Source organism: Pogoniulus pusillus, chromosome 15 (genome assembly GCF_015220805.1).
Source record: "Pogoniulus pusillus isolate bPogPus1 chromosome 15, bPogPus1.pri, whole genome shotgun sequence".
Classification (NCBI taxonomy): Eukaryota; Metazoa; Chordata; class Aves; order Piciformes; family Lybiidae; genus Pogoniulus; species Pogoniulus pusillus.
The window spans coordinates 14,015,979-14,041,751 of NC_087278.1; the positions used below are offsets into that span (position 1 = coordinate 14,015,979).

At 36.8% G+C, this 25,773-nt stretch overlaps 1 protein-coding gene across 2 annotated transcripts in view; it reads left to right on the forward strand.

Annotated features, from left to right (window-relative positions):
- The window catches only part of IGF1 (insulin like growth factor 1), a 68,145-nt gene extending 50,982 nt beyond the window's left edge, over window positions 1–17,163 (forward strand). Inside the window, exon 4 of one of the 2 annotated variants that reach the window (XM_064155445.1) lies at window positions 16,595–17,163. In XM_064155445.1, coding sequence (XP_064011515.1) covers window positions 16,595–16,630 — 36 coding nt within the window. In that variant the 3' untranslated portion in view covers window positions 16,631–17,163. Of the gene's footprint in view, window positions 1–1,594; window positions 9,388–16,594 lie in introns of those variants that run through there. The other variant, XM_064155444.1, reaches the window with a different exon arrangement.
- The last annotated feature ends 8,610 nt before the right edge of the window (window positions 17,164–25,773 follow it).

Sequence of the window (25,773 nt, forward strand, 5' to 3'; positions counted from 1 at the left end):
GAATGGCAGATTCCTGCCAAAAACATTTCTGCATTATACATACTTTGTTATTAAGAAATTTGGCTTCTCATAGTTAGGAGCAGAGCTCTTCTTTGTTAATTACTAGCACTGCTTATGGTTTTTTTTTCATTCAACTCGTAACTCAACCCTAAACTTGTGAAAACTAATAAGCTTTACATGAATTCAGGTTCTATCTTCCTTTGCCAGTTTATGATTTATTTTATGTTTAATGGAGATTAGAGACAAATTGAAAACTACATGCAGAACAGCATTTTATAGAGGAAATAAATTTTTTAAAGCCCCACAGAACTACTACAATTCTATTTTCATAGAATAGAATCATAGAATCAACAGGTTGGAAGAGACCTCCAAGATCATCCAGTCCAACCTAGCACCCAGCCCTGTCTAATCAACTCAGAACACAGAATCATAGAATCAACGATGGCACTGAGTGCCTGAACCAGGCTTTTGTTGAATACCTCCAGGGATGGCGACTCCACCACCTCCCTGGGCAGCCCATTCCAATGGCAAATCACTCTCCCTGTGAAGAACTTCCTCCTAACATCCACCCTATACCTCCCCCGGCACACTTGAGGCTGTGTCCCCTTGTTCTGTTTCTTGCTGTGCATCAGAAAAGCAGTCCAAAATGTGACTACTTTTTAAATTCTAGAGATTACATTTCCTTCTCTTTAGAAGAGCTTTAACAGCAGCCAGTGCAGTGGCATAACTGCATGCACATGATCTCACCTTTCTCAGGGTGAGTTTTTAATTTGTTTTTTTTTAGCTTTTCTTATGACAACAGATATGGCTCCAGTTAACTAAGAATTTTACTTCAGATGAGGATTATAAATATGGAAAGTCACTTAATTCTGCCTCCACTCTGGTACAGAATGTGCAAAGATTCGGGCCCAGCTAGTATTTACCAGCATGACAAATAAGGAAATCAAACTGAAAGATACCTGTCACACCCATCTCTGCTCTGTGCATGAAGTGACAGTGAACTGAGGGCATTATTCATTCCAAGGCTCACTTATTTGCCTGGCACATCACCCTGTCTCTTTCTGAAAATACATAATATTTGGCTGCAGCTCCTGCAGGAAACTTACACTTTTTATCCTCTTAAAGGCCTTATCCAACAAAAGCCTTACATATCTAATATGCCATTTATGCAAAATGTGGGTAACAGAGTCCCACTCAGCAATTTCTCAATCTCTGACCACCAGGTACTAAAGCTCCATAAATCCTGTAGTTACAACTCTAAAGTTCCCTGGCCCATCCACATCCTACTTTTGCAAATGTCCTTGTTCTGAAAGAAAGAAAAATCTTTGGTACTTATCCTATGTTTGTGCCCATTCAAGTTCCAGTATGCAGTTTCTTTTGCCAAGATCAGTAATGACAGCAGTCAAAGTGTCTGCACCTAGAACAACAGGGAATTTGGAGTACAGAATGTTTGAATAGCTAAGCTCTCTGTGAATTAGCGGGAAGGCTCTAACAATTCCAGCATTTAGGATAACTTTTCCCACTAACACAAGTCTTGTGGTCATACAGCATAATAAAACCTATCTGGAATAATATTTTTTTTCTACACCTTCAGGAAGTGCATTTGAAGAATACAAGTAGAGGGAACACAGGAAACAGAAACTACAGAATGTAAGACCATGCCATCCACAAGAATGAAGAATGAATGTGCCATCTGCAGGATACTTTACTGTAAATAAATTATTTGTTAAACATTGGAAGACTTAAAAAAAAAAAAACCCAAACCAACCTATGGTTTAATAAGCTTGATGAAATCTCAACCAATGGGCATTCTCCCACTGAACAATGCAACTAAACATTCCAACATTAAGTCTTTAGAGGACAGAACATTTTAACCAGCCCAGAGCTAAAAAATTCTGTGGTTGATATATTACTGTTTGTTAACCTCTTTTAAATGTCCTGCACAAATCTCTTAGCGTCCTGTGCCCCTCAAAAGCCTACAAATTTATGGGCCTTTGACGGATCAAATTGCACTAAATTAATCTATGAACACTGGCTGCTGGAATCGTTCATCAGCCTTGTCTAAGTGGTGTTTTTTTATTTGCACTTCTATATAAGCAACAGGCTGTTTGTTTTACAGTGTCTGATAACATTGTTTGTCTACCCCTTCACAATTGCACAGTTCGACATTCCCAGTAACAGCAGCAGTAAGGTAATACATACAATTATAAACATCCATTAATTCCATCTGTGGCATTTTGACAGAACATGGGTTATAGATGCATTTGTTTTAGGGCAGTTTTATTTTTCCTTCTCTTACAAAGATGCTGTTTATCGCAGTTTGAGAGACAAAAGTTTCTTTAAAAGCAGTTAAAACATACATAGGCTCTCAAGCCATTAATGATTCTTCCAGGTAATTATTTTGCAGCAGTATAGGTAACTTCTTTCTTCCTCCATATAATGCAGTATGTAAAATTTAGCATATCAGTAATACACATATATCAAACAGTATGTAAAAATCTCTGTTTTATAGTACAATGGTGCTATTTTATAGTTTGTTACATGAAAGGGTCTGGCCAAAACAGTAATAGGTAAAAGCAAAATACCAAAAGACCAAGCCAAAGATCAAAAAAACAATGTAGTTTTAAAAATATTCAATTTATGTGAACTAAAACAGCTTCAGATTCCAACATGGAAACAACTTCTACATTTTTAAAAGAGACTTCAGATACTTGTTTCCTTTTGGATGTTTGAATGGTAGTGTTTTCACTTGCAGTTACATGGTACACATAGACCTCTCCTAGGTCTGGAGAAGACAATTTGAATAGCCTTCAAGTTACTTCAAGGTCTAAATCTTTCTGAAATGTTAGCATCCTATTTAAACTTAGCAGAGGATTAATCCAGTTATTTACCATTTTAATTCCTTAGGCTGCTGCATCTCTAAGTCAGAAAAATTAATCACCAAAGTACAGTGTAGAAACAGACATCAAGAAGAGAGAAGCCACAATGTCCTTCATGCACTCTTGTGGCATGTGTGTTTCTGGATAATTTCTGCTAGGTAACCTTGATAGGTACAGCCCTGATTCTGCCTTGAATAATACTGTGTCCTATACTCCATCTCTGTGAATCAACTCAGTGCAAGATTGGCCATGCAGTAAAAAAGGGATAAATAGGCAACTGTGTCCCAAGGTGAGCAATAAACTCTGTAGCAGAAGACTTAGAATGCTCTGTTTCACCTTGTTCAGAACTGCCACACAATTCCCATTGTATTCTTCCTCTCATCAGCCTGCAGGGACCAAATCAGACAAGGGATGAAGCTGCTGCCCAAAGAGGGCAGTGACAATAGTATATGAAGGGAGCCATTAGGGTGGTGTTCAACTAAATCTGTAAAGGCAGTATCTCTTTGTAAAGTTTCCTATCTGCTTTACTTGGTACTAAATCCAGGGGAGTAGATGACTGAAGTATTGATTAAAATACAAAAGGATCTCTGCAGACCAAGTTATTGTACATATCCCCAGTAGTTTCTTGTGAAAGAGGTAGCAAAGGTAGATTCATAAAAGTCTAATAAATCATTCTAAAGCCTTTTTTATTCCCATCTAAAATGTGAATTTTGTATTTTTTCCAAGGAAAGTGCAACACATTCCTATGCAATTCTCTAAACCCTCTGCTTTCTATGAGATGAGTGTTTATATGCATGAGGCTCCCATTACAACATAAAAGTAGAACAGTAAATGAATTCATAGAATATGTCACAGTTATCACTGACTGAGATATTTATCTTGAACAAGGAAGAAAAGACAGAGAAATAGATGGGGAAATTGTCTGAAATTATTTATCACTGATTCAATAAATAGATATAGTTTTTCTGGTTTCTATTTTCTCTCCCAAAACCAGGCCTATAGGAGTTGTGATAAAGAAGAAACTATATTTAATTCAGTGGCTGTTAAGAATTCTGAAATGCATCCTAACAATAAGCCATTATTCTGATGTCATAGACATCACACATATTTACATCTTGTGTTTTGTGACTATTTCTATCCCCTTCCTCCTCTGAAGTTCTAAGGAGAGGAGGGGAGTGCCAAAAGCAATTTGCAGAACTCTGTGCTGGCAAGTTGCATTTTACTGATGCACTGGTAATGCCTGTATAGCCACATATCATTGCACTATTTAATTCCCATAATTAATTATAATTTTGGTCTCATCTTGAGGTTCATGCACTCACAATTATGCCACAATATCTCTCCTATTGGAAAATCATAATTAGAAAATGTGACTCATAGCAGTATCTAAAATTGGAATCTGACAACAGTCTGAACAAGTTAGAACAGTTCTTGAAATAGTCTTCATTATTTATTGCAGTAAATATTAAATTGCTACAACCTTCACAGGAAACATTTTGCTTTACTGGAGAATAAATGTATCACCAAGCAGAGAGTTGTTCCACCACTGCAGAAGTAAGAAATGCATAAGAAGTCTGCAGTTACATGGCAAGGGAGAATATGATGTTCCACCACATGATGGAACATCACAGATGTTTACATTATAGAGTGGACATGAAATTCCCATTATTACATAGGATGTCATAGAAATACAGAAGTAAAGAGTGAATTAAGCCTCATTATTTTCAGCTAGTTCAAAAAGGACTGCAGACCAAAGTCTACTGATGTTAATATATCACTTTAATCAAGGTAGCAAAATTTGAGGCTTATCTCCATAGTAGCCATAATTAAACATTAATATTTCAAAATGAATAGATTATACATTCTGATAAAAATATACTTACACACCTACACTTACATTTGTGTGAAAGACTTCCATGAGCCTCTTTTGCACCATTCAGTCAAGAGAGAAAACAAAACCAAATAATGGGATATCGCATTTAGCCCTTGCAGATACATTTCAACGGGCACCTTTTACCCAAGGCACAGTACAGTGTCAGTTCCTTTTTTGAGATTCAAGGATAAATTAGTGGTAGGCTGTCTTTACAGCAGTGAATTCCATCCACAACTAGCAGCTATGGTGAGTTTCCCCATGAGAAAAAGTGTATGCAGATTTGCTTTACCTGTTACTGATTTGGCCAACAATGCCAAAGTGGTGCTATTGTTTTGTTTAAGAAAGTACTTGACTAAAATATAAAAGAAAGCATAGATTTTTTTTTTAATGTATGAAAATGACAATTATATAGGTATGATTATTAAAATAGAAACTAGCCATAACTTTTCAACTTTTTGTCACACAGTAATAGAAAAGGGAAAAAAATAATCTTAACTAAATGGAGATGGGGCAGGAACAAGAGTTAAAATGCCACAAAGCTTCAGAGGCTTGAAATGTGATTCTGAATCTTTGCTCCAAGTCAGAAATATACATGAAGAAAATCATTTAAAGTCAGGGAACAATGGGTATGACTGTTCAGATTAATGTGAGTCCTGGATCATACCAAAGATTTTTAAGCCACACTCTATCCTGAACTCAGCATAGTTTGGCTTAAAGTCGGTAGCGCAGTATGATCAAGATTTTCATCTGATTACCTTCTCACTGATGTCATGCCCCTGAAAGTAAATATTCTTTAAAACAGGAAAAAAAAAGGCATCTGATTTTAAGAAAGAATGAAAAAGGTATATATTCCTCACATGAAACTTATATTCCTCACATGAAACTTATATTCCTCACATGAAACTTACATTCCTCACTTGAAACTGATGCTACTTTAAATTGTGAGAAGTTTCAAATGGTGAGAAAAAGTTGAAACCTATGGCTAACAGTCTGTGAAATGTTTGTTGTTTTGTTTTGTTTTGTTTTTTAATGTGGTCACTATGAACAACCTAATGTGCAAAACTTCACATTTCATTGTTTCGCTTTGAAATGATGATGAATTAAGCCCAAATAGAGATTCGTGGAACCTATAGGCTAGAAGGAATACTTCTGATGAAGGTATAATCAATATATTTAAAATGTTTTATTTTTAGTCTGAAAAGGAATAGTAATAATTTATTTGGGGACTCAATTTCTACTAGTCTCTTTTCTAAGGCTGCAGTCCAGTGAAAACAAATCCTCCAAAACCCAAACTTCTATTAAAAATCAACATTCATTCCTCCCTCCCTCTTCCTCCAGCAAGCCTAGTTAAAACACTAGTGTAACATGTTATTGTTTATCTGTCTGAGGGGATGTCTTCTTTAAATTCACATTGTTTTAATTTGGGGATGTAGGTTTAAGGAAGAGGAGAAGAGGCTTTCAAGTCATGCAAATGTTTTCCTATTGGGCATAATTCACAAAACAAATAAAGCATTCATCTTAATGAGATCACTAATTATCCAATTCATGCATGCAAGTAGCATTAAATCACACAAACAAATTAAAGTTGTCTTGAAAGAAGGAAAAAAAAATATTAACAGAAAGGTTTTACTCACTCTAATCCTAGACTATATATTTTGCTTCTCACAGCATTGGAATATTCTGCTGGATTGTAACTGTCCAAACACACAGTACCTGATATAGAGGAATCTTTGATTTTTTTACATGAAGGGTATTATGGGAATATCTGAAACTTGATTACATGTAGTACAGCATAGAGATATCAGCCTAGCAGAGACCAGAACAAGAAGGACCTCTCTGATGCTTACATTAGGAAATCTTATAATGTTGCATAAAGGCTGCATGTATGTGTATATATACCTATATATACACATAGGTATGTGTATGTGTGTATATATAATGTTATAATGTATGTGCATGTGTGTCTACACATGTGTATTATGCTTGTCTTTTTTCTCTCAAGTAAAATTTTAACATCTTGCTTTTTACACATTATTTCTCATGGATTATATTCAGTAATCCAATTGAAATCTACTTTTAGAGGAACATTGTATAATATGGGTGCCACAAGTTAGGTCTAATCTTTGTCTTTCACACACTGAAAACCGACCAGATTTAAACATCATATGACACTTTGTTATCATGAAGCAAACCTACTTTATAAGTACAGCTATAAAACACTAAGGGCTTTATTATGAAAACATTGATTTCAGAATTTTCTTCTATTGCATTCTTCTGCAGATATCTTCTTCTAAGTGAGATTTTTTTAAGTGTAAGCATCCCTTCAGAGTAAGAATAATGGGTAACAGAGAGCAATGAAAACTTCTCTCATTTAATAATAGCATCTTACCAATTCCATGGTCTTTTGTAAAAATAATTCATGCCTCTCCACAGTACTCTTAACCATTTCAGAGGTGGAAAAGACAAAGCACTGTAAATTCCTATATCTCAAATTATTTATTTTTTTATTTTGCTGTGATATTCAGTAACTTTTTGTTTTGCCAGCTTGGCTCACAAAATTCATAGAAAGCATCAACATGATACTTCTGCTGCTAAACATTCTTTCCTACTAAAGTATTTAACATCCTTACACCCACCTACAATACTCACATATTCACACCTAATTGAATCTCTTAAGAAACAGCACACATAGTCAGGAGACTTTTTCCCCCTCCCCACGTTTTAAAGCTATTAACCATTTTTAACTATAGCAAACACATTCCATCTTACTGTACTCTACATCCATTAGTGTAGTCTCATTCCTCTAAAGCAATGACAAAATATCTGCACAATGAAAAGGACTCTGTCTCGAGGATCATGCTCTGTGTATTTGTTTTCAATAAAAAGGGTTAACCAGATAATTATATTTACAACTGATTCAATGAAATTTGTATTTTGTAGTGAAATATTTAACTTTGTAAATTTTAGATTCAAGTGAATATTTCACTCTTCCTTGTTTACTGGCATTAATCTGCTAATGGTATGAAAAAGCCTACTGTAACAATGACCAAACACAAAGAAACCAAGACCAAGGAAAGAGTTACAATGTCCTTATTTTGTGCACAGGAATAAACTGTTGGGGTTTGGTTTTGTTTTCAAAGATCATAATTATAAATCAAATTAATATTAATACTGCATAAGAATTAGAATTCTCTGTATAATTTCCACTTAGAGACAGGTTTGAATATAAGAAAGCACATGCAAGTCACACTGCATGATACAGTATATAAATCATACCTTTTAATTTCTTACCTTTTCTGAGGAATTAGTTCAATTTAATTCTATAGAAATCCTGTGCAAGATTAATTAAAAAAAAAAAAAAGTTTAAAATGTATACTGATAGTAGTTGCCTGATTAAACTAAGTCCTGTCATAAAACGTGAGTCATAAAACCCTCACTGAAAGCTTACTAATTAATCATTCAAAGTGATAAAGTTCTGAACAGCTTCACCTGTAGTCTATCCACATCGCTTTATCAGAATTTGTGGTTCTGTTTTATACTTTCTTAACCCTTGGAGTCTTTAGGTTGAATATTAGAAATGTTCATCAAGCCTCGAGATTCTAGGAAACAAAGTTAAAGTAGAAGCAGCAGCAGCATCCGTTGCTGATAATCAAATGACAAATGAGCTTTCGCTCCTCCCAAACTATCTGCAAAACCACCCAGAAGTGCTGAAGGAAGAGATCGATAGCACTTGGTGTTCCAAAGGACAGACTTTCCAATAGGAATATTAATTATCCTTCTTCTCTTCGCTGTTGAAATTCAGTTGGTATCCTGACTAAAACTGGTGTTTCCACAATGCAAGTATGAATATGGATACATGAATTTCTGATTTCACTACTGAATAATGCTACTATTCGCATTTCAAGTCATTATAACCAAACAGTGAACACGTGTCAAATGCTCAATCACTAAAAACCATTTAAAGTCTCTATTAAAGTTCTAACTGGATTTATTATTTTCTCTTTTTTTTTTTAAACTTTTCTTGTGCTTACTCATAATACAATGTCACTACTTGATGACAAATAATATTTCATACTGTGTATGTAACATCATTGTGTTGCAGAATCCCCCAAATACCTCAACAATGTCTTTGTTGCGCTATTTCCCCCATTTAGCACTTATAAGCTTTTTTAGTAACAACCAATAAAACAAAAAATGGAGCTCTTAATATGTACAAATATTGAAAAAAAAATCAAGAATTTTTGCTAGTTTGCAGTTCATGTAATGCTGTCTTGACCATTCTTTCCCCCTCTCTCTCCAAGCTGTCTAGAACGGTAAAGTTTGCTCCATAAATAATAGTGTATTCATGCTTTTAAAGGCTTTTATATGCATTTACAGTAGGTAAAGGTTGGAAAAGGTAGTGGACTGATTTTCACTTTTATCTACTTTGATTTCAGTAAAGGGCTTTGTCACTCTGTATATGTAAAGGCTAATGCACCCTTTGGTTTGTAGAATGTACTGAAATGTTTGCAGCCCTCTTGGTATCAGGTCCAAAATGTGAAGCATTACTGTTAAGAGGGTATCTTTCTAATGTATTTGTATGTATAGTTTACACCTCTGTGAGGTCTAATAAAGGATTATGGTTAATAAAAAAAACATGTGTTGAAAATTCCTAATCCACTTAGATTTTGCAGTAATTTACATCCTTCCATTCTCTTCCCTGGTATATACATTTGAATTCTCAGAATACACCAAAATCAGGGCATACTTTAACAGGGTGAGTAGGCTTCTCTCCTAAGATAGGACTAACATGGAGAGTCAACTACTGGCTCAAGAGTCTTGATTAAATGAAGTGGCAGCAGAAGGGATTATGGAATTAACAGATAAAATCAACTGTAATGAATAACCAGGAGCAAACTATATTCACCTGCAGATGAAGACACCGGAACTCTGGTAACTAACTACTCACTCAAAAGCTCTATGTCTAAGGAGAGCTAAGTGGTAGCTAATGCATCCTGACTTTTCCAAAGATATCCAAGAGACATTTAAAGGACTACAAACTACTACATCTTATATCTCTATCATTGAAGCTGTTGTCAAGATTAGAATCTATCATAATTATATCTTGCAGGAAACCAAAGATGGTTGTTGTGAAGTTGAGCCTCAGAAATCTGTTGGGAGTTCCATGGAAGAAAAGCAAGGCATGTAGCCAAGGTAGATCAGGGTGATCCTAGATTTCCAGAACTTGTAAATTAGGTCTCACTTCCAAAGCTTTTAAAAACTCTACATTGTCTTGAGAGGGAAGTTTTTCCATACCTGCACACTGCTGACTAAAAATCAGAGAGGGTAAAGCAGGGAAAACAGCCAGCCAATATCAGAGGGGCACCAGATATGTAATCCTGCTCCAATCTCTTGTAGCACCTATGCTGTTCAACGTTTTCCTAAGTGAGATGGAGAAGGGATGAGCAGTAAGAACACAAAGATTATGGGTGATATTAAGGCAATCAGATCCACCAAGTGTGATTATGGCTTGGTAAATCTACTTCAACTGCTCCCAATTGCCATCTTGTCCTTTTCCTGTGTTTGGAAAATGTTTGCCTTTTTTTCAGTCGCTGAACTCCCACAAGTTGTCATAACCTTTCTAATATATGGGAACGGCCTCACAGCAACACTGCACAGCTCTCTCATCACTCTCACATATATTCCATGCAGTCAAAAAAAATTGTTTACCTCCATTTAGCTTAAATACATCATAATCCCATTTTCTCTTGCAGTGGATATTGCTCCATTCTGCCACTTAGTAAACTGTAAACCTATGTAGGTTAGGAAAGTTTCACTACATGTTGCCTTGTTTTACTGGTTTTCTATGGATACTGATTTTGGCTACAGTGCAAAACAGTTTCCTGAACTGGTTTCCCCATCCTATCCTTACTCCGAGTTGTATTTTTATCCTGCTGGCACAGTATCCATTCGAGACACAAAGAGAACAACCTCTAAGTACACAGCCCCTTAAATAAAATCTTCACACAGAATCCTCTGCATTTAAATATTCACAGACAATAATTTTATTGCATTATACTTGAAGAAATTTTGGAGATTTCAGATTAAATACAACCAGCCAAGTATAATAAACATTTTCATTCTTACTTTCTGATGATGAGATGCAGTTAACAGAGATCACAACTTATGGATCTGGTAAAGAGGCCACAGAATACTTTAGAAATCCATCATTTGTGACCCTAGTTAGAATTGCAAGAAGTTTTTAATTGTATGCATTGCATACATTAGCACAACTTTTATCTGCCATGAATGTGCACTACTTTGTAAATATTTTTGTATGGCTATGCTGCAACAATCCAAAATAAGAACATTCCACAGGGACTACAATGTCTAAGAAATTACTACTGTTTTTGGGGGGGGGAACAAACAATTTTAGTGGCCAGCTCCTCTTTTTCTTTGCAGATTTCCTCAGGTGCACATAATTTACAGAACTTTTTTGAGCAAAGAGTTGCTGCAAATTAACCAACCCTGAATACTGACTTACTAGGAAGCTATCTTATTGACTGTCCTAATTTGGAACTGGGTTTGGATCACAGCTAAAAAAGAAAACAATCAGTCTAGAAATCTATTGCTACTTGAAGACCAGGGAGACTTCTAAAAGCTTAGTAAAAACTAGGAATATCAACAGCAGCTATAAATGTCATGAAAACTTATTTTATTAGTGCCAAATTTAGATGGTGCCTGGAGAACTAAAATGAATTTCCAGTTCATTCATTCAGCTAGGCATAGCTTTGTCCTGCATTTTCATTGTGTTTTTCACTTGTGCAAAAATAGTCACAGAGTTTTTCCTTAATTTTGGCTTATGGACTTACATTTTTACTGATTATATCTCTTGCTCATACCTTGTAGATAAAGCTGCTTTGTGATGTGCCTATGCCAAGCTTTCATCTCTACAAAAAGGGGCTGCCTCTGAGAAGTGTGCTTTACCAACTGAGAGGCTGACAGAGCTATTAACTTTCATGAGTTTGCACAAGTTGCACTGCGCATCAGTGCTACACAGATTTTTCAGCTGGCTCTCTGAAAAGAGGTCACTTGCCCTCTGTTTTGACAAGCAAAACATTGAGAAGAAATTGAGCAGAACAGGAAGAAAAGTATTAGCCAAATTGAGATAAAAGAAAGATTTAAGCAGGATTTCCAAATTATCACTGGGATGGTTTTGTTTATTTGAGGAGTGCTTGGACTTAACCTATAATACAACAACGATTTCAGTTAATATGCACTGGTTTTGGACTTGACTCCATGCCCTCCAGGGCTTACCTTCTCAGCATGTGGTCTCTCCACTCAGTGATGATTTCACTCGCTTGCTTTTTCTTTCTGTTCCATATATCGCCTCTTCTTGCTACATAATGACCCAGAGCAACAGGAGAAGAAGCAACAACAACAAAAAAAGCATGCTGTAAAGTGAGAGATAAAGGTACGAATGCCATCAGATCTCCCAGTGAGTCTATGTGTGCCACAGAGAGATAACGATTTGAGAAAACAAAACAAACCCAACAAAAAGCCCAAACCAACCAAACAAAACGATGCCAACATTTGTTGAGTGCCCAGTACTATGCCATTAAACGTGCCTCCATCCCTCTGCATCAAAAGATGCATGGCCAGCAGGTTAAGGGAGGTAATTTGCTCTTCTGCTCTGTACTGATGAGACCCCACAAGGAGTATTGTGTCCAGCTCCGGAGCCCACAACACAAGGAGGACAGAAATCTGTTGGAGAGTGTCCAGATGGGGGCCATGAAGATCATCAGAGGGATGGAGCACCTCTCCTATGTGGACAAGCTGAAAGAGTTGAGTCTCTTCAGCCTGGAGAAGGCTCTAGGAAGACCCTAATATTGGTCTTCAGTACTTAAAGGGGGCCTACAGGAAAGCTGAAGAGGGACTATTTAAGGGCATGTGTTGATATGACAAGAGGCAGGTTTTTTTAAACTACAGCAGAGTAGATTTAGATTAGACATTAGGAAGAAATTAACTACTATAAGGGTGATGAGACACTGAAATAGGTTGCCCAGATAAGTTGTGGACATCTCATCCCTGGAAGTGTTTGGTAGGCTGGAACTTTCTTGGGTACTGAAAAAAAGCAAATCTCTAGCTGGTTTGATTTGTTTATTAGCCTTCTTTTTCATTTCTGTTTCCTTTGAATAAGGAAATGGACTGGTTCTTTAGACTTACTTGCTCTAGGCAGCAGTGCAGTAACAGAACAAGTAGAGGAATGCCATTGAAATCTTTAGTTCAGATTCTGTGAGGTGCTCAAATCAGTACACAGATATGCAGTGTAAGTGCATTTTAAATGTTTCTCGTTCATGAAAGTGATCTTATTAAAATCCCTCTATGTCCATAAATATTTTTCTATATCCTGTAGGTCTATTAATGTAGCTGCTTGGTTGGTTCATTTCTTGTCAACTCATGATATATCTTCTGCTACTTTAACAGAAAGCTATGCAATGACTTCTATTATTTTTTAATGTCTTTCTCTGGATACTCTCTTTTGTTTTCTGCACTGATATTCTTCAATACTAGTTAATAAGAGGCACATTTAAATCTTATTTTACTTAAGGCTTTTAACTACTGATTGATTTTAAAATAAATAACAAAATGTGAACCCTCAGGTTTCCTATATTTCATGTAGCTCTGATTCTTTATCCTGGCAGAGTACAAATCCCCTGATTTGAATTTGTTTTGCCAGGTGTCTTTTTTAAAATGCCGTTTTAATTATTTCCCCCATTCCTTTACTTCTCCCTTCTTTCTGTCCCCTTTATCCAGGGCAAAAATCATAAAATCCCCATATCATTCCTCTGATTTTTGAAAGAGGATTCTCACAGGCTAGGGTGCTTCACTGTCTCCTAACAATAGACAAATTTTTCATGCTATCTGGCTTCTGCACAACAGTCCAGCTCATGAGGAAGAAACTTTGTCTTCCCTATTGCAGTGTTCACTATTCCTTCAAGCTTTCCAGCAGCAGAAAAACTCAGTAATTCATTCATGTAGAGAAGCAAATTTCTGAAGTATATCACAAAATCTCTCTTGTTGTAGCTCTCACATCTTCAAATATGGGAAATGAATGGCAATGATCTCATTTTATTACTGTTTGGATGGAATAAGTTCTCCAATATCACTCAGCACACTACTGTCAGATACAGGTATATTGTCCCTGGTAACTGATGACACCATAGTGCTTCTCCTGCATCTTGTGGTTTCTTCCTAAGCTCTTGTGTTAGCTTCTTAACGTCTCTTAAGCATCAGAAAGTATGAGAATCATTAGAAGTACATGGGCAGATGCAGCACATGCTTATGTGATTTTTCCAGCTGCACAAAAAGCAGACTTAATGCACAATATAAAATCTGGAAAGGTTCATAAATCTATCAAGGCAAACAATGGAATAAACAAAGGCAGATTGAGGATGCCTCTCCCATTCAAAAAAGCCTTGTCAATGCTCAGATAAAAACAATATTCAATAATTTATACAAATGCAGTGGATTCTTTCCTATCCAGCTTGCCCCTTACACAGAAATACCTACTCCCTGCCCAATTTCAGAGCACACACACAATTACAGATACCACTCAGGCAAAGTACAAATCTGCAAGAGTTTAATCTCAAAAGTTTTCTAAAGCTGAAAGGCCAAATGCAGAAATGTAACAGCTGAAACATAGGAGTAATTATATAATACTCTATGATGAAGGCCCCTCTAAAGCTCTCAGTTCAGAAATGTGTCAGGTGGTGCCTCATTGCTGAAGCCTGCACACATTACCAAGGTGCTATGCCATTTGAACATAACATAAAAAATTGACATTAACTAGCACAGATAATTACATTATGAGCTCATGAACGAATCGTTCTTTCTACTTATGGAACATGTCAGGGTGTTTTTCAGAAGAAAATGAAGTGGAATTATCTTCTTTTTTTTTTTTATCAGACAGAAGTGAAAGGCCTAATTCCAGCTAACTTTATAACATTTAAAAAAAATCTACAGCTAGTCTTTAACAGAACCAAGAGCAGAACTCAAGAATCTCAGTGCTGCTTTTGTAAGCGCTCTCAAAACCAAGTAACTTGCTACAAACATTCTGCTATTCTAGATTAGGAAATAAACCTCCAAGTGTAGGATGGACCTGATGACAAAGCTTCTGAAATGAATGGGAAATATTGTCTTGGCTTTTGAAATGTTTATGGCATCCTTTTCCAGATGCAGAGGGATTCATTATGTGGCATGGAACAATGCTACTTCACGCATTTAAGTTTGCTGGCTGTTTCTTTCAGTTTGCCAGTCACTGCTTCAAATTCTGTCTTGTTAGTAAAGAGTTTAGCTTATGCACTAAAATGCACACATGAAGCAACCCAGACTTTTCAGAGTATCTTCTCAGAAAGATTACCTATTAAATTCATTTGAACATAGATAAATATATAAGGTATATACATAGGAAACACATACCACAGTTATAGCGCATCATCCTAAAAGCTACATATGGAAGTCTCAGATATCAGAATGCACCAGACTGCTAATTCAGAAGGTGATATCCTGGCCTCAACCTTGAAGACTCATAGAAAATGCCATATAGTACCATTCTCAGATATCACAGACTTCTAAAAAGTCCTATAAACAAATAGACAGAGATTTCTACAAACACTGGAAACACAGATAAGAAGAAGTTTTGATGGCAGTCTAAACTATGTATGTATTCCTAACAGGTTCAGTTTTATTATTCCTCTGCCAAAATGTAGCCTCATGTGTCTCCTGGAAAAACATACACAGAAATCCAGTTACCAAAAGAGATGTTGAAGGGTTTCTCTGTCTCTCATCCTAATAATCTCTTGAGAAATGAATGCCTAGATGGGACCAAAACAAGAACTTATATCAAGTAAGCACCCAGGTGCTACGGAGTTCAGAGACATCAGCAACCACTACATATTTCCAACACTTGCTCTGTCAGTAGGGCTACATAGCAGACATTACTCTGTCAAAAGGGCAAAAGCTTTCATACAGACAAAAGTGAAAATAAGCTAATTCAAGAAGATAACAAGTCAATACTTTTGGAATTACAGCTCACTGAGACTCCTAACTACCACATGGCTGGTAAGATTTAAGAGTTTTGTAGTACATTTATGAGGGAAACAAGAGCATCAGACAAATAAGCTGTAACAAGTACACACTAATTTGCCAGTTGATTAAAGTTTCCAACTTCACCTTGAAAGGAAACAGTTAAAAAGAATCTCACTGTGAAAACCATTCAGTCTTTGAAGAACAACGGTGTCTTCATACAAAAAGGACAATGTCTTATCAAAACCAACAGGAGACAATGAAAATTTGAGTATTCATCAAGACTCCTAATGGCATTCACAGAGGGTTTTTTTTTTTTTGTGCTTAATCAAGAGAGATTTAGGCAGGTTTTTAATACAGAAAAGGCAAAACATTAAATTCACTAATTTACAATTATTTGTAATGCAATTTACTCAGAAGGGGACTCAAGGTTTGCTTACTTTAAAGGCTTGATAATGACATCTGTGTTTACACACAGTGTTAAGAGGAAAGCTGTAGAAGTATGTAAGATTCTTATGACCAGATGAAGAAAAACAATCTCACCTTATGATCAAATTCATGACCAAGAAATTATTGTGCATTCTGACTTCCAAAGAAGTCAGGTGACTGCATCAAACATATTTGGGAAATATATTATAGGATACTTCAGGAATTTAAACCTGTCACTGGAAAAAAATATCTCATTATAGAAGATAACATGCATAGTTTCTCTGCTGACATAGCAGCATCTTCAGGTGAAAACATTTGTTACAAAATTGTCATTTTGATGTTTTAGGACATGCAGAGGAACATGAAGAAGAATGCCAGCTGACCCAGGGATCCCTCTAAATGTCAAGTTGCAGCTTTGGAGTTAAAGAATTAATTTTGTTCACCCATATTAACAAATGCACACCAACATCACTGTAGAATTTTAGACATCATGAGACACTGAAGAAGTAATTTGTGATTTCTATATTTCCATTTCTGCTAACTTTAACTTCTAACTTTGCCTTAGCTTCTGCTTGACTCACTGGGGAGAAAATAGAGAGAGGACTATCCAAGAAGTTTCCATCTTTCTCCGCTGTGGATTTGCATGTATCGCACCTACATGTAGACACCGACAAATTTCATTTCTAGACATTCATTTTAAACAGTGGTGAAAAATGTCCTCTGCAAAAATGTCATCATCCTTCCCTACCATGCATAGGATGAACTTAGTAGACACTTACTATTTTAAATATTAATCCTTCACCTCTCTATTAGCACCGAATCTAGGAATGAAAAAAATTGTGACAAGCCTCACGCAGAAACTGAGAATGCCTTAATGCATGAAGGGTTTGGGATCATTTAGCTTTGGGAAAGATGTCAGAGTAAATAAAACACTGTTGCGTTCTACTAACTGCATTGTCTAACGGTTGAGTGATACTATTGAACTATGCAGTGCAAATCAAATGTTAAACATTTAGCAGAGTGTTACAGGTATGCATACTTGGGTTCAAAACTGATATTCTGCACATTCCAGTTCTGCATAGGAGATCCTGAAATCTGTTTTTGATGTAAATTTTGAAACCTGCTATACACACAGCATTCTGATCAAATTACCTGACCTGTTGAAAATTATGCATAACCTACCTTCAGAACTTTCAAAAACGTTTCTCTCAACTGGCCATACATGCAAACATAGTAAGACTTATTTTACATCTGAAAAAGAAGAATCTATTTCCATTGTGCAAAAGCTGTAGCTGAAACTTTAAAGAGTATATTCAGTGCAGTAAGCTTTAGTGAATTTGACACTCATTTGACTGTTTAACATGACATACACAGTACCTTTACAGGGTTTTGACACAAGCTGTAGGATGCTGACTTCTCTGTAGCTGAATATATAGCAATTCAAACGTGATGCAAGTCTAACAGAGTCGTACACTTATATATGTTATGTGCAGTAGGTAACAGCAGCTCTAAATTTTTCAATTACACATTCCTTATATTAGAAAACTAAAAAGAGTTCAGCTATAAGCCTACCTGAGAATCCTATCCAAAACCTAGTGTGACCAATGGAAGCCTCTCCTTTCATATTAATGAAACAAACAAAAACATATTTTAAGTTGTCTCAAGTTTGATTTTGTTTGTTTTGCTAGAGAGAAAGACATAAAGCATGGCTACTCTGCAAAGTAAATACTTTTACAGTCTATCAACACTATAACAGATAAGTAAAAACATAAGTTATGGAAAAAACATCTCTAATAACTCTGAATGCATCCACGTCATTCACTTCAGAGAGGAAATCAAGTCTTTGAGTTTTGGTGTCTTCCTTTGAGACTGGTTAAACAGGTCATGGGTTTTTGTGTGCTTACCAGCTAGAGGTTTTGCTCCTAGATATAACAGGTCAAATCACTGTTAAAATAGAAACCCTGAGTCTGTCAACAAGAATAAATTGGAAACTCATCCTTCCCAACATTATGAAAACCACACACATGATATGGCACTGAGCTTTACAGTGCTAACATTCCAAGGCTCATGCACCAGGCAACATTCCTGTCAGCCAATTTTACATGCCAGGTTTCTTAGAGGAAATGAGATCTTGGAATGGAAAACCAATAGAAAAGAACATGAGATTTATTTCATGAAAACATGAAGAAGTTCTTTTAGTACAGAAAAAAAATTACAGGCATAAATTGAGCAAAGTTTCTACTGTAGTCAATAACTTTACTGATTAGAGATCATTGATTTTGGCCTAATGTAATTGATGCAAGACAGATCTGAAGCATCATGCAGTTACTAGAGAAAAATAAATATGGGTAACATTATCATAACATTCCTCATAACATCAAAGTACGTAACCATATAGGCAAGGGTGGGGGGGGGGGGGGGGGGGGGGGGGGGGAGGAGAGGGGAGAATAATGTAATTTGACCATTAACTTAAATGAATTTACAAATATACTACCTGAAAGCGAATATAAAGAACAGCATAAGGCAGGAACCAGTAAGTTAGAAACAAACCCTGTACCTCAACAGCTAAAATTGCTACATGAAGAGAATTGTTCAGTATTCTTGCAAAACTATGAATTAAAAAAGCTATAAGGACAGAAAAGTCCATCAGGGGCTGGGAAAGATCTTGTAAAAGAAGAACTGTTTTGTTGTGCTTGAGGCATGTAGTTTCCACACCAGCAAAAAGAAAAGAGTGTTTCCTTGGGGAAAAAAAAAAAGACAGAGGAAAGAGGAAAAATCCTAATAACCTGTTAAATATTTTACACTTGAATAAAGAAAAGTAAAAACAGTTCCTATTACATCAGTTTATCCTTGCTGCATTCTTTGACAGCATATGTCAGGAATACCATTAATTAGTCTCATTTTAATTACTTTCAGAACATGCATCCATATTCCAACAGTAATTAGAACTCTAAAATCATAGAATAGTTTTGGTAGGAAACTGAGATCATGAAGCCCAACCGTCGAGCTAACACTGCCATGGCCATTAAACTGTGTCCCAAACTGCCACACCTACATGGCTTTTTGAACACTTTCAGGGATGGTACATCTTGCACTTTGCATAAAAGAATGCATTGAAGATGTGCTGCAATCATTCTAAAAGTGTTCTGCTATCAATTTATTTATATTTTCCTGTGGAGATGTAAAGTTTTCAGTCTCTTTCTTGCAAAACTTTACATGTTTCTGCAGAATGAGATTCTAAGATGCTCAACCACATGAGACATCTCTAAGTAAACACCTGAATTACAGTAAAATATCTTAACATTTAGCACTTGCTACTGCATGCAAGGACCACGAAGGGTCTTTTGGCTGGCATTTTTCATTTGAAATCACATTTCTTGTCCCTCACTGACCTCCATCTGGTGAAAGGCAGTGTATAGCTGAGAGTAGAGTGCACAATTGAAGAATTGTATAGAATTGGGGAATATTTATCCTGAGAAGTTACAAATCAAGGCAGAGAAATTTTGCAAAGGGGTAATTAATTAGAAATGCAATAGCATTACTGAAAAAGAAATTAGAGAAAAACATGGACAGCTTTGTCAGTGGCTTTGCTGGAATCTTAAAACACTTAAATAAAACAACATCATAAATATTAACCAAGAGTGATAAATGTAAAGGGCCAAAAAGCAACAGTGATGTCCTAACAAAAGTCTTTTAGTGTGAAAGAAGAGTCTAATTCTCTAGGACCACTGGAATAACCCTACCTCTTGCCATTTACTGAGCAAATAGCAATTCCCTTCAATTATTCCACTTTAAATAGATTCAGGACAACGGTGACCAGGAGTGAAGTGTATTAGATGCAGACATTTAATGTGGCTAGGACATGTCCAGATTCCTGTGTGAAGATGATTTATTTGTTAGAGCTGTGTAAATCCCAGGAGTGAAGTGTATTAAATGCAGATATTTAATGCCAACACTTACATTCAAAGGGACGAATTTTATGTTTTGTATTCCTAGCAAAATAAAATGAAATTACAAAGAAGAAACTTAAAGTTATCAAAATCATGGAGAATCCTAAAAATTACAAGAGAGCTCCATTGCTTCCAAGATTTTTTGAGTAACATGCACATGGTGGATGAACCTTCTCCAATATTTTTTTACATCATACTTGACCTACATTCGATACCAACATTTAAAATACTCATATTCCTGTGTTTGCAAATTAATAAAATTCTCCTAGAAGTTTCTAGTCCAATGTCCTTGAAAGCACTTTGATGATGAAGAAAGCAGTAACCAGCTGCTGCTTCACAGATGCTGAAAAAGCATGGAACAAATGATACTGATTGTAATGATATGTTGCAAAAGCAAAGCAGTGGAGCACTTCTGTTGAAGACAGCCTTCCTGTTAAACAGAGGACCAAGCACAGACTCTTCCTCTTGTTCTGTATAATACGACTCCTACAGATTGCAAATCTCTTAAAATGCCAATAGGGTTTCTGATAAAAACTGAAAAGAAATTAGAAGAAATCCAGCTAAGGGCCAAACAATATAAGCTGAGACTCCTGTGTTAGTGGAAATTACATAAAGCTTTCAGCTAGCTAGTAGGAAGTGGGAATTGCAATCAGACCACATCCAAGCACAAATCTCTTAAATGTAATTTACTAAAGTTCTTTTCTTTTCCTTAACTTCTGCTGCTTGAGACTTCCAATGACACATCTCTTGCTTCTAAACAAAGCTCAATTTGTCAGTTCTGAAGGCACTATCACTTTGTCTTAAAATGTTATAAGCATATTTGATTGAAAACCAGAGATTTACCATTGAACAGACAACAACAGGAGAAAAAAAATGCAGGTAAAAATCAACAGTCAACAATTACTGTAGATTTCATTTTTTTTCCAATAAGGAGAAAATGTATTCTTATACAGCATTTGCTGGATTAAATTAGAAACAGAATTTGACATGGTGCAGAATGAACTCATACTGATCTTGGAGGATATACAGGATGTTGAGCCATCTTAGGAGAAACATGCAATTAAATTGCATTGTCAAATTTTATGCACATGAAAATATTGATGTTGATAGTAACACTTAACTTTTTAAAAGAAAATATTAGATATACTGAAGTTTTGTGGAGTTTCTCAAAATTTATCACATATGCACAATGAAGTTAAAGATGCAGATAGGTTATTACAAACTTTATCTTTCATAGACTACATGCTTTCCTAGCATTGCATCATTTTTGTTCAAAGGCTTTTAAGAGTAAAATTTCAATTGGAAGCACTGCTTCTATTCAATACCTAAATGTTAGGAGTTTCCGTGTGTCTTATAGCCATGTGCACTTCTTAGCGAGAATATTAAGGAAGAGACCTCACAGATCATCAAGTCCAACCCTTTACCACAGAGCTCAAGGCTAGACCATGGCACCAAGTGCCATGTCCAATCCTGCCTTGAACAGCTCCAGGGACAGTGACTCCACCACCTCCCCGGGCAGCCCATTCCAGTGTCCAATGACTCTCTCAGTGAAGAACTTTCTCCTCACCTCCAGCCTAAATCTCCCCTGGTGCAGCCTGAGGCTGTGTCCTCTCGTTCTGGTGCTGGCCACCTGAGAGAAGAGAGCAACCTCCTCCTGGCCACAACCACCCTACAGGTAGTTGTAGACAGCAATAAGGTGACCCCTGAGCCTCCTCTTCTCCAGGCATCATTGTATCATGATGATAGAATACAAACTGCCTTAACAGAGAAATTCTTTCAAAACCTCAAAGATTAAAATTTCAATTGGAAGCACTGCTACTATTCAGTACCTAAATGTTAGGAGTTTCCCTGTGTCTTACAGCCATGTGCACTTCTTAGCAAGAATGTTAAGGAAATAAATCTATTCAATGAACATCTCTCCCCATTAAATGCTTATGAAAGGGTCCATGTTGATAGAAAAATCAGTGATGAAACCTCAGTCAAGAATTTTTGCACAAGAAGTTGTATCATTGTATCATGATGATAGAATATAAAATGCCTTAACAGAGAAATTCTTTCAAAACTTCAAAGATTAAAATTTCAATTGGAAGTACTGCTACTATTCAGTACCTAAATGTTAGGAGTTTCCCTGTGTCTTATAGCCATGTGCACTTCTTAGCAAGAATATTAAGGAAGTAAATCTATTCAATGAACATCTCTCCCCATCAAATGCTTATGAAAGGGTCCATGTTGATGGAAAAATCAGTGATGAAACCTCAGTCAAGAATTTTTGCACAAGAAGTTGTATCATTGTATCATGATGATAGAATATAAAATGCCTTAACAGAGAAATTCTTTCAAAACTTCAAAGATTAAAATTTCAATTGGAAGTACTGCTACTATTCAGTACCTAAATGTTAGGAGTTTCCCTGTGTCTTATAGCCATGTGCACTTCTTAGCAAGAATATTAAGGAAGTAAATCTATTCAATGAACATGTCTCCCCATCAAATGCTTATGAAAGGGTCCATGTTGATGGAAAAATCAGTGATGAAACCTTAGTCAAGAATTTTTGCACAACATGAAGTGAAACCATTATAGGCAGTATCATTATATCGTGATGATAGAATACAAAAGCCGTAACAGAGAAATTCTTTCCAAACTTCAAATCAGTACCTTTTACCAGAGCTAGATGGGTCTTGAAAAACAAGTCACAAAAGGACAATTCAGATCTCTGATCATAATACACTAAATCAGATGCAGCACTCGACATGAACTAATTTTTTTTTCTTCCAGGCTGTGATTCTTTATGTCACTAAGTTTTTAGTGACTCATAGCACCATATTGTACTAACAATGCTCTCAAAATGAAAATTGCTAATGGCTTCTAGCTCAATATAAATCTGGGAAGTAAGTGAAATTCTACGTAGCATTTCCAGGAGTATCATCAACTTCTTTCTACATTAGTTTGAAATAATGGCAATCAAACTTGTATGTCATGCCTAAAGCTATTATCACACTAAATAGATATGATGCAATATCTGAAAACCAGGAGCACTCTTGCATATGGTAGGCTACTTCACAGAGTTCACATACCTTTTAGGTATGTGCATGGATTTTAACAGAACATTCAAAATTGCTTTTCTTTTTTTAATACTTCTTTTTTTGTTGCTTCTATGACTCTGTTCTTGTATAATATTTGCCTTATTGTGAGCAACAGCAAAAGAAGATAAAACAGCTTTAATTTTCATGTTTAAATGTTCAGGTATATCAAGTCTATACATGCTATCAAATAAAAATAACTGAATAACAATGAATTATAAAATGTGTTTGCAGTTCATAACCTCAATGTATTCAACCTCAATTCTTAAACTTCTCTGCTTTGAACAAAGGAAAATCAATTGCTGCTCTGTTTTTCACAGGCTGTGAAAATAGGCTGAGCAATTTATGCAGTTAAATCAAGATCTTATGTTAGATACCCAACTGTAAGAAACCAACCCATGTAGTCCAACAAACATTAATAGATGTCTTAATTTGCTCCAGTGTAGGAAGATAAAGGTTTAAATTCTAGAGTATTTTTTTCCTGACTATCCAGCAAACAAATTGAATCTAATGATCAGAAACTCAATAAATTCATATGAGACATAAAGAGCACACTATAGGAGTGGAGCTTCACCTCAATTTAAACCTTCATATAAAGACAAAGGTGATACAGGCTAGGGTCGGAGTGGCTGGAGAGCAGCCAGACAGAGAGGGATCTGGGGGTGCTGATTGATACCCGCCTGAACATGAGCCAGCAGTGTGCCCAGGTGGCCAAGAGAGCCAGTGGCATCCTGGCCTGCATCAGGAATGGTGTGGTCAGCAGGAGCAGGGAGGTCATTCTGCCCCTGTACTCTGCACTGGTTAGACCACACCTTGAGTGCTGTGTTCAGTTCTGGGCCCCCCAGTTTAGGAGGGACATTGAGATGCTTGAGCATGTCCAGAGAAGGGCGACGAGGCTGGGGAGAGGCCTTGAGCACAGCCCTACGAGGAGAGGCTGAGGGAGCTGGGATTGGTTCGCCTGGAGAAGAGGAGGCTCAGGGGTGACCTCATTGCTGGCTACAACTACCTGAGGGGTGGTTGTGGCCAGGAGGAGGTTGCTCTCTTCTCTCAGGTGGCCAGCACCAGAACAAGAGGACACAGCCTCAGGCTGCGCCAGGGGAAATTTAGGCTCGAGGTGAGGAGAAAGTTCTTCACTGAGAGAGTCATTGGACACTGGAATGGGCTGCCCGGGGAGGTGGTGGAGTCGCTGTCCCTGGAGCTGTTCAAGGCAGGATTGGACGTGGCACTTGGTGCCATGGTCTGGCCTTGAGCTCTGTGGTAAAGGGTTGGACTTGATGATCTGTGAGGTCTCTTCCAGCCCTGATGATACTGTGATACTTTGCTTAAGGTCCTTAAGCTTTGCTTAAGATCCTTGCTTAAGGTTGTTTACAAATGTTTCTGGCAATCCAATCAGTAGGTAAATGTCTATCACCTAAGATATTTATGAGCTACTGTGGCTTTAAATGTTTACAAACAATTTAGAAATTGCCACTGAAAGAATAATTGTTATATTTGCCAAACTTTTATCTCTCCAGTCTTCCAGATAGAGGCATATGAATTCAGCTAATGTGGTAAGAATGATTCTTGAATGCCAGTTGATGACTAATACATCTGCCTAACTATCTCTCAGTGAATACCATGAAATGACAAAGTAAAATTGAGACTTTTTTTTTTCAAATAAGTGAATTTAAAACTTACCTTCAGTGAAGCTGCCAAAAGTACTTCAGCAATACAGAAAATTAAAAAGCATTCTCAAAAGAAATTCTTGATTTTAGATCTTCCAGTACCTGATAGGGGTCTAAAGGAGGGCTGGGGAAGGGCCATTTATGAGGTCTTGCATTGACAGGTCAAGGAGTAATGGGTTTAAATTGGCTGCTCCCTTCCTGGAGGTTTTCAATACCAGGTTGGATGAGGCCTTGAGGGACCTGTTCTAGCAGGAGGTGTCCCTGCCTATGGTGGGGGATTGGAACTGGATGACCTTTGAGGTCCCTTTCAACATAAACCATTCTATGATCTTGTCAGGGGAGACAGAGAATCCCTAGCAGCCATACTAGGAGCTGATAGCCCCAGCTGATGAACAAAGGGATTGTAGTGGTAAGGAATGGGCTGCCCAGGGAGGTGGTGGAGTTGCTGTCCCCGGAGGTGTTCAGGAAAAGCCTGGATGAGGCACTTAGTGCCATGGTCTAGTTGACTGGCTAGGGCTGGGTGCTAGGTTGGACTGGATGATCTTGGAGGTCTCTTCCAACCTGGTTGATTCTATGATTCTATGAAAGTGAAGACAAAATAGCTTAAGCAGGATCACCTCCAGTACTTGGATGTAAACTGCCTACAAGGTAATACTACGAAAACAACTTTCAAACTCTTCCCAGGAAATGAGCCTGCACCACATAAACATAAAGAATTAAGAGACTGTTGTGGTAGGCCCAAAATAGGCTTATACATGTTTTGCCTAGGCATGCTTTTCTGCTCCACCAGAGAGGCGAGCATGGGAAGTGGACACAAAAGGACCTGGAGCCAC